The following is a 15,344-nucleotide window of genomic DNA, read 5'->3' on the forward strand; positions in this document are numbered from 1 at the left end:
ATCAGGTATGTATTTAATTAATAAAAATATTTATTAAATAAAGATAATAAAGTCACAGTTACATAATTAATGGTCACAGATTCATAATTATAAGTTACAGATTTATTTATTGGTCTCATATCATCAAATAATTGGTCACAAATTTTTTCGTGATTATAAATTAAAAATTTTGTAAGTCACAGATCATTCAAATTACATGTCACATTTTATTTATGGGTCACATAAGTTACAATTTATTGGTCACAATTTATTTTTTAGTCACAGACACCTAATATTTAGTCACAAATTAACCAAATAGCTGGTCACAGACACCCCCACCCGTCACCATCATCACTACCGCAACCACCACCCCCACCACCATCACCATCACCATCAACAACGACAATTGGCACCACTGTCTCCAAAACCACCATTACCTTACCAACATGAGCCTCACCACTTCCTGCAACCACCATCATGAGCAACACGGCGCTGTAACGCCACCACCATTTCCTTTATCTCCATTTACCCCATACCTAACCACCACCTACAAATGTATGAAATCGCCAACCTAAATGTATGAATCGCCGGTGATATCCCACCGTGAAATCATCGACCCAAATGGTGGTGACTGGCCGTCGGAGAGAGAAGATAGAATTCGCAACCCCGTCGAAGAAGGCACGGCACCATTCTAGACGGCGGCGACTCACGAGAAAGAACTGACGGCACTGGAGAGAGAAAATAGAATGTCGTCGGCGCCACTCATTATCGTCGTTGCCGAAGCTTGGGTTGTCGGCGTCCAAGAGAGAGAAGAGAGAACGAGAGCTGTTATACATTTAGAAAGGAAAGGGAAAGGAAAATTAGGGCTCAGCCATTTGGGTGGGTGTTCTATTTAATTATATAGTACCTGAATTTTGATTAAACATACTTCTCACCTGATTTTTGTATTATGAACTTGAAATAACTGGGATTATGTAATTTCCACTTTGGAATATTGGGTTTAATTCGGCTATGTCTGTTGATGGGCCTTGGGTTATGAGATGGTATATAGGACTGATGGTAGTTTAGGTAAGTTTAATGGTCTATCATGATATGGGCTGGGGATAACTAGGGGCTATAATAGAGGAAATTACACGGTAATAGGTCTTTAAAGATCACTTTTCAAAAATCGGGTACAAAGTATTATTAATTATAAATCAGGTGCTATTTATGTAATTAATCAACCTCACCCAATTCATCCCAATACCGTTTCCAAAACCCCCCTTTCTCTCCTCTCTCTTATCTCCCTTCTCCATCCTTTCTGTCATCGGTTCAGTGGCCCACTGTCGCTGCAAATCCAGCTTTTCTTTGGCGAGACGAACGTCAAAGGAGTGTGCATGTGGTTGGCATTGCTGCAACGCTCCGTAGTGCTTAGTTGGTGCTATTGCAACATTTCATGTTGTACTATGTCACCGTCGTGGCCGAGGATAGTGTCATTGCTTTTGCCTGTGTTGCTGATGTAGGTGGTGTTAGTGAGGTTGTAGGGGGGTGTATTTTGGGTGTATTTGGTGGTGATTTCTGGCTATGGTTATGGCCCTGGTGGCTGTGATGGTGGTTAGGTGATGGTTTGACTGTGGAGGTGGCGACGGCAATGATGGTGGTGTCGTGGATAGGGCTGAACAAAACTCCCGAACCGAACCTATCGAACCTGAACCCTTACCCGAACTGGGCGGTTCTTCTTAAATAAATATCCGAACGAGTATTTTAATCGAGAATCGATGGGTTTGGTTCAATTTTCGATTTTAGATCAAGAACCGAATCTCCCTAATTTTTTTAAATAAGCCAAATTATTTTATTTTTTCTAAATAAATTTGCTATCTAATTAATTTAGCTCAAACTCAAAAATATGATTTTCCTATTTTTAATTTTCAATTGAAAGCCAATTTAATCAAATTGACCTAAATTTTATCCAAATCCGTTACTTTACGGTATCGTCGTTTCTATCGTTCTGGATAAATCGAATTGAAGCTTAACAACGCCTCTATAAATTATTGTGAGCTTGCTATCTTCCTCTTCTTGTGATTTTAACAATCAAATCTATGAAGAACTCAGTAAAGATAGATGCAAAAAACACATAAGATTGAACTACGTTATTTTATAAAAGTTAAGATTGAACATATTATTAGTTGAATTAATGTAACTTTGTAAATATTAAAAATTTTAATTATAATACGGAACCTGGGAACATAATAGAATCGAACTGAACCGAATGGAAATGATCTGAACAATTTTATAATTAAATTTGGACCCGATGGTTCCACTTACTAAATATCCGAAAATTTCGAATTTGGTTCGATTCTCATTGAAACCGAACTGAACCGGATCATGTCCAACCCTAGTAGTGGATCAATTTGCATTTTGGGCATTTCTTGGGATTTTGGTTCTGATCAATTTGCATTGTGGGGGTTTTTTTTTTTTTGGTTTTTGGATTTGGTAGTAGTTTTTGTTGGAGATACAGGTGGAGGTGTTAACAGTTGTGGTGGTGGTGGTGCGGTGATGGTGTTGTGGTGCTAGCAATGGTGGTTGCAAGTGGCAGCGAAGGTAATGTGGGTGGAAGTGAACCAATTATTTGGTTATATGTGACCGAATATTAAACTGTGACCTTAAAATTTGATAATATATGATTGAAATATAATTTGTGATCAATAAATTTGAAAATCTGTGATCGATAGTAAATTATGACATATGATTTTTTTGATTTGTGATTTTGAAATAATCTATGACCGACAAAATTTTTCATTTGTGACTTCAAAATAATCTGTAACATATTAATTTGACAATATGTGACAAGTCAAAAAGTTATAACCTATAATTTTGTAGCTGTAATCATTAATTATATAATTGTGATTTTATCATATTTAGGGCCTGTTTGGGCCCATTTTTTCATCCAAAAAATTAATTTTTTGACCGTTATTTTATTATTTCAGCCGCCATATTTGATTTCTTCTCTCACAGGTGGATCTCACTTTTCTCCTAACGGTCAAAAAATCAATTCTCAAAATCACTTTCAAACAGGTTCTTAATAAATTTTTTAAATTATAAATATCTGAATTTTGAATTTTTAAATTATACACCTGAGTTATGGTTTTCTCCACTATAATATAGGGTGGGTTGGTATATATGGCTAGTTTGGGATGTATCTTTGTAGTCGTCGAAGTTGGACAATATTTGATATAACTAGATGTGCACAGTGTAATCGTCACCCTTTATGAATTTCCACAAACAATAATGTTTGTTTGACAGAACGTATACAGTATTTCACGAAGAATTAAAAAATTATAGATATAAAACAAAAGAGCAGAACTAGGCAATAAATATTCCAGTGTTTTAAAGTAGATGGATTATAGTAGAAAATGAATACAAAGACATTATTAAAGCACAATTTACTATTTCTTCAATGAACTCTTGAAGCTTATCCTTCAACTAGTTCATGTCTTGTCGAGCAGAACTAGGTTGTCCATACAGCCCACAAAATTCAACCCACATCTGTTTTCAATGTCGAGATATGCAATACGGTTTAGTCTCAAAATGACACAAAAACACTTTCATTTCCTCATCTTCGACAATAATTTGGTCATTTTTGGAACTCCAAGGCAAATGGAATACATTTTCAATCCCGCTATGGGTACATGATCCATTTGACGGAAAAATTACAGGAATTTAAAATAGCTGAGATGGCACTAAAATTAAAGAATAAATTAAAACGAAATTGGAGAAAAAAAAAATTCCTCCTGTCACAAACCGGTTAAACCCAGATGAATTTCAATTGAATTTCCCCTTGTTCCTAATTTCCCCCAGATTACAGTGATACACACACGACTTCTCCCAAAGCCAAGTCGGCCGTCGTACTTACTGTCACCACCAGCCGGCATAAGTACCACCAGCCAGCGCCGACGAAGGGCGAACATCTCATCCTTCACATTTACACCTTCAGAAAATGATCAGTTATAAGGTTACAGATCTTTATAAATTAAATCCCATAATTATAGCCTGCATTAATAATTAAATTAAATTCCCAGCAGACAACATTATAGATGCATTAATAGTCAATGCAAATGGGACACTTCTCAACAGGAAAGGCATGGGGGAGGATGTTTTTTGGGCGATACGAGGAGGTGGGGCTGGAAGTTTTGGCGTCCTTATCGCGTGGAAACTCAAATTAGTCCATGTTCCTCCTAAAGTGACCATTTTTACCGTTCAAAGATCCTTAGAACAAGGTGCTACAAAGCTTGCCCAAAAGTGGCAGAAAATAATAAACCAGTTGCACAGAGATCTTTTCCTAAGAATACTCATTTTAATGGGACATACTGAAAAAGGGATGCCCACAATTGAAGCTAATTTTGAGTCCCTATATCAAGACACAATTGACCAACTCAGGCCAATAATGAAAAAGCATTTCGCACAACTAAAATTGAAACTCGAGGATTGCAGAGAACTCATGAATCTGCACTATATTTCGACGATGGCTACAAAAGGATTTCTGGTGGAAGAATGCACCGGTGAATCTTGATTGAGCGGCGGGCGGGCTGGTTTGGTTGCAGACAAATTAGTGGGAAAATGGCTGAGATTTCGTGGTTCCATTTGACTTCTAATTCTTTTTTGCGCTTATTTTTTTATTTTTTTTTTTTGTTTTTTTGCTCAATTAAATATTTGTTGCTGCCACGTCACAGATTAATTCTTTTTTGCGGTTTTTTTTTTTTTTTGCACAATTAAATATTTGTTGCTGCCACGTCACAGATTAATTCTTTTTTGCGGTTTTTTTTTTTTTTTGCACAATTAAATATTTGTTGCTGCCACATCACAGATTTAAAAAATATGTAGCTTTCCTGTGAAAATAATTCTGTACCCACAGCTTTATTCATACATTTTAGTCCAAGAACTTCCGTTTCCATATTCCGTCATGACCCACATGTCATTTTGCTGCCACGGTAAATGATTCCGAGGATTAAACACAAAAAGAGACAGATTTTCCTTGAAAACATCGACGTATTCCGTCCCATATTTTGGCATACTTATAAATTGGAACACCTCTCTTTCAAGATGGAAGGCCATGATTACGAACTCTCGTTCATAACTGTATCCTCGAGTTGCCCGCCAATGGATTGAATTAGTAACACCCTTGAGATGTCCATTCCAACATATAATTCGATTTAATAATTCGACAAGAATTAGCATTCAACGAATGCCTCCACTCTGTACTTTCCTCAAGAAGTGATTTCATCATTGAATTTTTTTAATATATGGATGACCATAAAAGAAAAGACTGTGCTAGTCGAACGTAAGTTATTAAAACCCCTGTTTTGGTACCAACTAAAAACCAAATTTTAATTTAAGTTAAAGTCAATAATAAATTTTAACAATATATTTCATGTGTTCCACAACTTTTCAAATACATATTTTGTTGGAATAATTAATAATTCCATATGTGGATTTCACATTCGATTGCAAAATTTTACGGGTTAGATATATGGCTCATAATGATATTTGTGTTTGGGCCAAATTTATTAAGTGATCAATTTGGCCTTTTACACCTTACGGGTTGTAATTAATTTGATATGATAATTTAAAATATGTGGTCCGGGAAATAAACCCTAATTAGAATTCTAGTCGTAATGGGACGGTTCAAATTATTTCCTATATATAAAGGCTCGGTCCCCTCTTCTCTCCATATGTTTTTATTAGCTTGCCCCATTGATAGCTAATACTTTTGTGAGGAGCAAGGAGGGGAAGATCTTGGCTGCTATTACAACAATTATCCATATCAACAATGACTTCCGCAGGTATGAATTCGATTTATCAATTTATTATTATGTGATTCTTGTTCTTAGCATGATTACAATAAAATTCAATAATTGGTATCAGAGCTTACTTGCTAAGATATGAATCCTTCATAAAATTGACATGGGCACACTGTTCGAGTTTCAATTTATTTTTCCCCTCGAGAAATTTTGAATTTTTAGCCCAAAATTGTAAGAAACTCATTCTGCCCGAAAACCAACTAATTCTGACCATATATGAAATAATTAATTTTGAATAAATAATAATAATAATAAAGCAGGAGGTTTGGTAATCTGCATTCGAATTCTGACTGGTAAAAGAAATTACATACGAGTAATATTCTTGTTATAATAAAACTCCTGTTTTGCCTAATTTATGTATTAAATGATTGCCATGTTGTCAGAATTCTGCCTTGTATGTCTCTGTTTCATGATTTAACACGTAAACCAATGGATTTTGAATTTAATAATGATACACATGTTGGACAAAAGTTTATATAAATGAGTATGCTATAGTTTACGTGTATATGTACATGTTCTTTTCGTCCAAATTTATTTATTTGGCTATTAACGATTCTTGAAAATAAAATTTAATTCCTAACGTTAGGGAAGTAATATTTTAATATAAAAGGTACTAGCAATTATAGTATAATTACAATATGTATACTTAATTGGTGCCGCATGCCAAGACGAAAAATTGGATCTTCTTTATGGTTTCTCTGTATAAAAAAAAAAAAAAAAAATCAGTTTTTGTCGTTTTGGGAGAGATATAGACGAGGGCTCCTGTTGTAAATTGTTAAGTTCCTAGCCCCTGTTTGCAATTACAAATTGGGGGTTAAGTTTGTAAATAATAAGAGAAGGGTCTGCCTGTAATTAAAGAAAATAAGGACCTGACACGCAATTTTAAATAATGAAGGACCTTATTTTAATTTGTGTTTAGTATGTAATTTTCAATAAGGGGCTCTTAAATTTGAACTTCTAAACTTTTGACCTTAAAATTTTATTTTTGACCAAATTAAAACTTTAATTGATAATTGACCCGATTAAAATATATTAGATAATAATAATAATAATTTGATTGAGGACTTTTATACTTTTCATTAAATTGCATATGTATTTAAATATTGCCATTATTTATGCATTTAAATTTCATTTTTGAAATTTTGTTGGCAATTTCCTCTCTCAATCACATATGAATCTTCATCTTTTATCGATTAATTTTTGCATAATTATTGTTTTGTGATTGAATTTTTATGAATTTTGAGACGATCTTTATTTGTCCCCACAAAGAGAAATATTTTGAAATAAAAATGGGTGGTAGCTGTCAAAGTGGCACACTCATTATTATTTATTCGATTTTCTCTACAATAAAAATATATATATTTTTGCCCAACAACTTTTGATTTATTGCATATCTATCTTGCCCAAAGGTGTTATTATATGCAATATTTTTGGAAAATGACGTAAGACAGTTAACGAGATTATTTTGGTTTAGAAATTTCCTTCTGCCCAAAGGTGTTGGAATTTCGAAAACCAATGTAATTTTGTTAACTAACTACATAATGTATTTTAAGAGGACCTTATAGCATGCATCTAGGCTCTTACCGTAATAAAATTTATATGTTTCGATTTAAATTACGGATTATCTAATTAATAGTCCATATTAATTAGTTGGATATTTCATCATCCATTTGATTTCATGCATTACGTTTGGATGATATTCAGTGTGATATTTTATGTTTCCACAGTTTATAATGCCTCATCTCTTTCGAATCAATTGTCTGCTATTGAAACTTTGACTGGGAATAACTATGTGAGATGGAAATGAGATGTAGAAATAGCACTTGGTCTTTTGGGCTTGGATTTTGCAATGGAGAAAAAGCTTGAAAAACCCACAGATAAGAGTACCGTTGAATATGTAACCGAGCATGAAAAGTGGGAAAGGGCTAACAAACTCTGTTTGAAAATCATTAAGCGATCGATATCTGATTCCATTCTAGGTGCCATCCCTGATAATGAAAATGCCAAAAGTTTTATGGATGCCATAGGAGAAAATTTTATTGAGTCTGATAAAGCCGAAACTAGGGATCTGATGGATAAATTTATGAGCATGAAATATGATGGCACAAATGGTGTTAGAGAGCATGTCATGAAAATGATAAATATATCATCTAAGCTAAAGGCTCTTGACATTCCCATTGCGGAGCCTTTCCTAGTCTATCATGTTTTGAATAGCCTTCCTAACAAGTTTAATCAGCTTAAAGTTGTTTACAATGCTCAACGGGATAAATGAAATTTGAATGACCTCATAGCAGTGTGTGCCCAAGAAGAGTATAGGATGCGCCGTGAAACTGTACAATTAGCTTTTCAGCCATCACAGAATAAAGGGCATTCTCATAATCATGAACCTAAGTTTCGTAAGGGTAATAAGTCCCATCGAAGTCAGCAGAATAAAAATTTTAGTGGTCCCAAAACAATTATAAAGAAAAATGATCAATGCAAATTCTGTAAAAAGAAGGGTCACTGGCAGAAAGACTGTTTTAAGTTCAAGACTTGGTTGGAAAAGAAGAAGAGTTCTTCAGGTATTCCCTTGGCCTTAGTTTGTTTTGAGTCTTCTTTAGTAGATGTACCTTTGAATTCTTGGTGGTTAGACTCGGGAGCTAGTATTCATATTGCGAATTCCTTGTAGGGGTTCATAAGCAAACGGAGGCCAAGTGAGAATGAAGTAAGCTTGAGCGTTGCAAATGGATTTCAAGTGAAGATTGAATTCATAGGAGTAGTGAAGTTAACTTTAGAGTCTGGTTTTTATCTTGTTTTGGAAAATACAGTTTATGATGTCTCGTGTGTTAAAAATGTATCAAAGAAAAGGGTTTTAATTCGTGAATCATCCTCTATGTTGTGGCATAAGCGATTGGGTCATATTTCTAAGGATAGAATGGAAAGATTAGTAAAAGATGAGATACTTCCTTCCTTAAACTTCTCCGATTTTGACACCTGTATAGATTGTATAAGAGGAAAATTAACTAAGTCTACGAGAAAGGGTTCGACTAGGAGTAATGGAATTTTGGACTTAATTCACACTGATATCAGTGGACCTTTGCTTTCCACTATATGTGGGAATAAATATTTCATAACTTTCATTGATAATTTCTCATGATATGGATATGTTTATCTGATTAACGACAAATCACATGCACTTGAGAAATTCAAAATTTTCAAACTGGAAGTAGAGAAACAATGTGGGAAAAGTATCAAAGTTGTAAGATCTGATCGAGGTGGTGAGTACTATGGAAAATATGACGAGTCTGGTCAAAATATGGGTGATTTTGCAAAATTTTTACAAGAGTGTGGAATAGTGCCCCCAATACACCATGCCAGGGACACCTGAGCAGAATGGTGTTTCTGAAAGACGTAATCGAACTCTAAAAGATATGGTCAGAAGTATGATGAGTAGACAAATTTGCCTGAATATTTGTGGGGTGAAGCCTTGAAAACAGCTATATATATTTTGAACAGAGTTCCAAGTAAAGCTGTTGCAAAGACATCTTTTGAATTATGGACAGGACGTAAGCCAAGTATGGCTCACTTTAAAGTTTGGGAATGTCCAGCTGAGGTTTGGATTTATAATCCATTTGAAAAGAAATTAGACCCTAAATCAACTCCTGGCTACTTTATTGGGTATCCGGATAGATCAAAGGGATATAAGTTTTACTGTCCAAATTGCGGCACTAGAATTGTGGAGTCCATTATTTCTAAGTTTCTGGAGAACGATTTTGGAGATAGTGGGAGTTCCACGTTGAGAGAAATTCTTGTTGAACCTAATCAAGTTGTTGTTCCAGTTCCCATCATATAGGAAAGAGTTGGTTCCCAATCAATTGAAGTTGTTAATGAAGAATCGAGGAACCAGGAGGAATCTCCAATTCCTCAAATAACGATTGAATCGTTTCCTAAGCCACAAGTTAGGAGATCACAAAGGTAAAGAAGATCTGCATTGCCCAATGATTATGTTACATATTTATTGGAGAGCGATTTTAATATTGGGTATATTGTTGATCCTGTAACTTATAATCAAGCATTGACAAGTCCTTTTTTATATAATGGATAGCTGCCATGGAAGATGAAATGAATTCCATGGAAAGGAATAAAGTTTGGGATCTTGTTGAACTTCCTCCAGATGCTAAGGCTATAGATAACAAGTGGATTTTCAAAAGTAAATTAGATTCAAAAGGAAATGTTGAATGAAAGAAAGCAAGATTGGTTGCAAAAGGTTTCACTCAACAAGAGGACATTGATTATGTGGAAACCTTCTCCCCTGTTTCGTCGAAAGATTCTTTTCGAATTATCATGACTTTTGTGGCACACTATAATTTGGAGTTTCATCTAATGGATGTTAAGACAGTATTTTTGAATGGAGATCTTTCTGAAATGGTTTATATGAAACAACCTGAAGGTTTTGTTGTAAAAGGAAAAGAAAACTTGGTGTGTAAGTTAAACAAATCCTTATATGGTCTCAAACAAGCATCTCGACAGTGGTATTTGAAGTTTGATGAGGTTATGACATCTCTTGGTTTTGTTAAAAATACTATTGATCAATGCATTTATCTTAAAACTAGCGGAAGAAATTTTATTTTCCTTGTACTGTATGTTGATGACATTCTGCTTGCTAGCAGCAACTTAGGGTTGCTTCATGAGACAAAGAAAATGTTGTCTGCTAATTTTGAGATGAAAGATCTTGGAGAAGCTTCTTATGTACTTGGCATTGAAATACATCGTGGTTTATTCGGACTTTCTCAGAAAACTTATATACGACATGTTCTAGAAATGTTTAATCTGCAGAATTGTACCTATCATAAAAAGAGATAAATTTAATAAAACTCAATGTCCAAGGAATGAGCTGGAAAGGGAGTCTATGAAGATGATCCCACATGCTAGTGCTGTGGGAAGCTTGATGTATGCTCAAGTTTGCACTAGACCGGATATAGCCTACGCAGTAAGTGTCCTTAGCAGATTTCAGCCTAATCCAGGACAAGAGCATTGGAAAGCAGCTAAGAAAGTTATTAGATATTTGAAGAAAACTGAAAGTTATATGCTTACATTCTAGCGTACAAATCATCTTGAGATGGTAGGATATTCAGATTCTGATTTTGTTGGATGTCAAGATGATTTGAAATCAACCTCAGGTTACATTTTTACATTAGTTAGTGGTGCCATTTCTTGAAAAAGTGCTAAACAGACTCTAGTGGCATCTTCTACTATGCAAGCTGAATTTGTGGCATGCTATGGGGCTACAGTCCAAGCCGTTTGGTTAAGAAATTTCATCTCTGGCTTGAAAGTTGTTGATTTCATCTCAAGACCGATCACCATCTATTGTGATAACAGTGCAGCAGTATTCTTTTCAAAGAATAATAAAATTTCTGGTGGATCAAAACATATTGATATCAAATATTTGGTTGTTAGAGATAGAGTCAAAGAAGGGCAGACGAAAATAGAGCATATCAATACAGAGGCGATGGTTGTAGATCCCTTAACTAAGGGACTCGCTCCAAAAGTCTTTTCTACATGTTACTAATATGGGTATTGTGGAAACATTTGATATTTTTGGTTAGTGGGAGTTATTTATGTAAAAAACTACGTTTTGGGCTTGATTGCTAAGTTCATACCACATACTATCACTCATACCACATACTATCACATTGGTTGGAGGATGGGGATCCATGTCGATAAGGATGTTGACATTTATAGCTGTGGAATGGTCTTACATCTTTTAAATTGGTGTAATGACTTCCATGTTCGGTATTAATATTCTTGTTGGACCGGATCATGTTACGTAAGGTGTCATCATTGAAACTATACTTTTGTGGCCACCTATGTAGTCCAACCCAGGTGTTAAAACTTTGTTATGGCAATCAAATGTTTGCCCAAGTGGGAGAATGTTGGAATAATTAATAATTCCATATGTGGGCTTCACATTCGATTGTAAAATTTTACGGGTTAGATATATGGCTCATAATGATATTTGTGTTTGTGCCAAATTTATTAAGTGATCAATTGAGCCTTTTACACCTTACGGATTGTAATTAATTTGATGTGGTAATTTAAAGTATGTGGGCCGGGAAATAAACCCTAATTAGAATTCTAGTCGTAATGGGACGGCTCAAATTATTTCCTATATATAAAGGCTAGGTCCCCTCTCCTCTCCATATGTTTTTATTAACTTGCCCCATTGATAGCTAATATTTTTGTGAGGAGCAAGGAGGAGAAGATTTTGGCTGCTATTACTACAATTATTCATATCAACAATGGCTTCCGCATGTATGAATTCGATTTATCAATTTATTATTATGTGATTCTTGTTCTTAGCATGATTACAATAAAATTCAACATATTTTATCAACATTTATCAAAATTTACTAAAAATCTAATTTTAATCACTGTCAAACAGTAGTTTAATCACAACTTCGTTTCTAGGTCCCATTTAGAAGATTATATGATTTTGTACTGTAATTTTTATATTAGCTCGACTCTAACACCTCGCGCCATATTTTAATTCTTGAAATAAAATTAGTTAGATTACATCACAGTAAATGGTGATGAACTTGGACTTGTTTGAGGATTAACATATTGTCCTCTCTATTGTTCTTTGTTCCATGTCTACAGTCTAGAGACATAGATATAATAGTTTGGCTACATTCATAAAATGTATGTGTTGGAAATTGAGAACTTTTTCAGTTTATAAGAAAGAGAAGGGAATAAATTTATAATATATACCTTTAATAATAGCTCTTTTTCTTATGGAAAAATGTTTATTATAAGAGCATAATTAATAAATATTATAATAGCTTTGTTGGTTAAAGCACTTGCGATTCCAATTACGAGAAACGGAGGAAAAGAAATTCCTTTTTATTTTACGAGGAAAAGAAGGGAACCAAAAAAATTCTATTGCAAGAAGTGTGTTTGTTCCCTTACTCTTACATGAATATGTGCACACTTATAATTTACACATCGAATAATATTGAACTTGCGATAGAGCACGGCTAGGATTATAGAAAAGATAAAAATTAATAGACGATAAACAAATGATCTAACTCTGGAGAACAAGACTCTTTCCAAGAATAATGTCGTCTGTCTCGAAATCAGCTTCTTTCCTAAATGTCCCCCGACCAAAGTCTAGGTTGTAAGAATCTGCAAGACCTTCCACTAGGTTGAATTCTGGTTTCCACCCCAGCACACTCTTTGCCTTTTCGATTGATGCAAAGAAATGCTGCATTTACATCAAGAAAATTTAAGATTTTAGATATTAAAATAAAGAAGGAAAGCTTAACGTAATGAAATCTGCATTTCAGCAAAGATTGATAAACGCGAAAAACCTTCAATTTTCGACAGCCTTATTGATTTCATTAGCAGATTTTCGCTGTTTTAAGATTATTCATTACTTCTAGATAGAATGTTTTATTAGTGGCTGTGGAAATAAAAATTCAAGATCTTGTTAAGAGATTCACAATCAAAAGCCAAGATTTTCGCATTTGCATTCCTTTGAAAATGCAGCATAAATGGTTTTGCTAGAAGAATAAAATCAGGTAGTTATATGATAATTATCACCGGTGCATCAAAAGTTGATTGGATAATGAACTAAGGGACCTACTACGACGCGATGATCATCGAGTAGCATTACTCTTTCCGAGAATGCTTGCAACTAGTTACCGCAGAAGCGCACTTTACTTAAAGAAAAAACTTCGATCGAATTACTTTTTTCATTCTTGTGATGATCAACCATGTCATCTGCTAATAATGATTGCAATGTCCATTTCACATAAAAACCCTCACAAATTTGTGGTGAGCAGAGATGTCTAATATCGTATAACTCTGTGACTTTCGATAAGCATATGTACACAAATTTACCTGGTCTCGGAAAGGAAATGATTTCTTTTTACCAAAATCAAACTCCTTGGGGTTGTAGTGAATAATTTCAGGCTCAGGGAATCCAGCAGCCTGTTAGAAATATACAGAAAAATCATTTCATTGTCAGTAATCTGAAAGACACTCTCATCTTTCAGGAATACGCTTATTGGTCAGACCTACCTTAGCGCACGCCTTAGCTAACCCATCAAAGGTAACATATTTCTCACCGGAGATGTTAAATATTTGCTTGCTTGCCTTTTCATTCCCAAGAACCTGAACAAAGGCCTTCGCCAGATCCTGAAATTTTAATGGAACAACATAAAAATCTGTTCCACTTGCAAATACATAAAAATTCAAGTCTCACCATCACCTATTTGTGAAAATTGTGCATATATGAGGCCATTGAAGAAAAATGAATGTGTCATGCATGAGAAGATCGTGTTAAACAATTTAAGCTTTTTAGATGAGGCAGTTTAACATGAGGGAGAGCAGTAACGAAGCCATATATTGAAGCTATTAAATCACCTCGAGTAATGAAGAAACGTTGGTGAACGAATTATCAAACTTCCAAACTAGATTGCCGTGTGGAAGTCCCAAATTCAGTTCTAGGCAAAATGTAAAAGGTGTAAGTATTATGCCCAAGGTCCAATCGACTTTGGACATAAATACTTTTATATATAATTAATGCAATTAAATGGCAGATCTATTATTTAATTAATAGACAATTAAATAAATAATAGAGTCCGTAGATTCAAATATTTGTAATTTGTTAATCACAAGGAGTTGTGATTGTGAGATATAAATTACATCAGATTGAATCTTAAATCATCCGTGGTCGTAAGTAATAACGAGATACGGATATCGTTATTACGGATAGACCATCACGTGTGGCATTTCTTACTTGTGAAGTAAGTAGCTGATCTCACAAGTTAAAGTGTGGTGACACTTAAATGAACACGTGGATGTTTGTTATAGAACAAAACATTGGAGACCCGTCGAGAGATTCCACATGGATAACTATCTGAGTGTCGGTGGTTAATCTCTAACGTTCGGTAGTGAAATTGGTCATTTGACTTGAGGTCGTCATGGTACCTTATATGAGGACAGTCATACTTTGACGGTGTTGGATGTTGCTCTGAAAAGGGCCGCTAATACGACATCGTTCGGGTACGTCAAGAATCGTATGAAGGTTGTGATTGATCAATAAAGGATTCGTCACTCTTAGATAGTAGGAGATTATGATCTGCATTTCATTCAATTAAGTCAATGATGAAATCCTTGGCCAAGGTGTACTCATAAGTCGAAAAGGAGTTTTCGATTTATATTGACTTAATAGTGGAGTGAAAGATATGATCGATGATTGAGATTGACACAATTCCATATCTCGTAATTGATCGGATCATATTGACGAAGGGATTATAGTTTCACGGTAAACGAACGAATTTGGTTTTGTCATACCACGTGACATTTCCCGTCACATGTATTGCCCTGACACATTGCTAGATATCAATCAGGGACAGCGAGTGTGAATTGACGATAAATTAAAAGGGTGTTTTAATTTATCAATTTTGATTAGATCAAAATAATATTTCACGTCGTTAGGCATCGTGGTCGGGAACCTAATGGGTCACACACAAAAGAGAATTGGAA

The 15,344-nt window shown here is 34.7% G+C and overlaps 1 protein-coding gene and 1 long non-coding RNA gene across 2 annotated transcripts in view; one reads left to right on the top strand and one right to left on the bottom strand.

The window, feature by feature from the left end:
* Positions 1 to 12,797: 12,797 nt before the first annotated feature.
* LOC111409980 (chloroplast stem-loop binding protein of 41 kDa b, chloroplastic) overlaps positions 12,798 to 15,344 on the bottom strand; it is a 13,747-nt gene continuing 11,200 nt past the window's right edge. Inside the window, exons 8-10 of the mRNA XM_023040123.1 lie at positions 13,875 to 13,991; positions 13,695 to 13,784; positions 12,798 to 13,056 (exon numbers count right to left, since the gene is read on the bottom strand). Of these exons, the coding sequence (XP_022895891.1) occupies positions 12,877 to 13,056; positions 13,695 to 13,784; positions 13,875 to 13,991 (387 nt within the window). The 3' untranslated portion in view covers positions 12,798 to 12,876. The remainder of the gene's footprint in view (positions 13,057 to 13,694; positions 13,785 to 13,874; positions 13,992 to 15,344) is intronic.
* LOC111409981 overlaps positions 13,998 to 15,344 on the top strand; it is an 8,892-nt gene continuing 7,545 nt past the window's right edge. Inside the window, exon 1 of the long non-coding RNA XR_002705591.1 lies at positions 13,998 to 14,317. This is a non-coding gene — a long non-coding RNA (uncharacterized LOC111409981). The remainder of the gene's footprint in view (positions 14,318 to 15,344) is intronic.

Source organism: Olea europaea, chromosome 15, assembly GCF_002742605.1.
Source record: "Olea europaea var. sylvestris chromosome 15, O_europaea_v1, whole genome shotgun sequence".
Lineage (NCBI taxonomy): Eukaryota > Viridiplantae > Streptophyta > Magnoliopsida > Lamiales > Oleaceae > Olea > Olea europaea.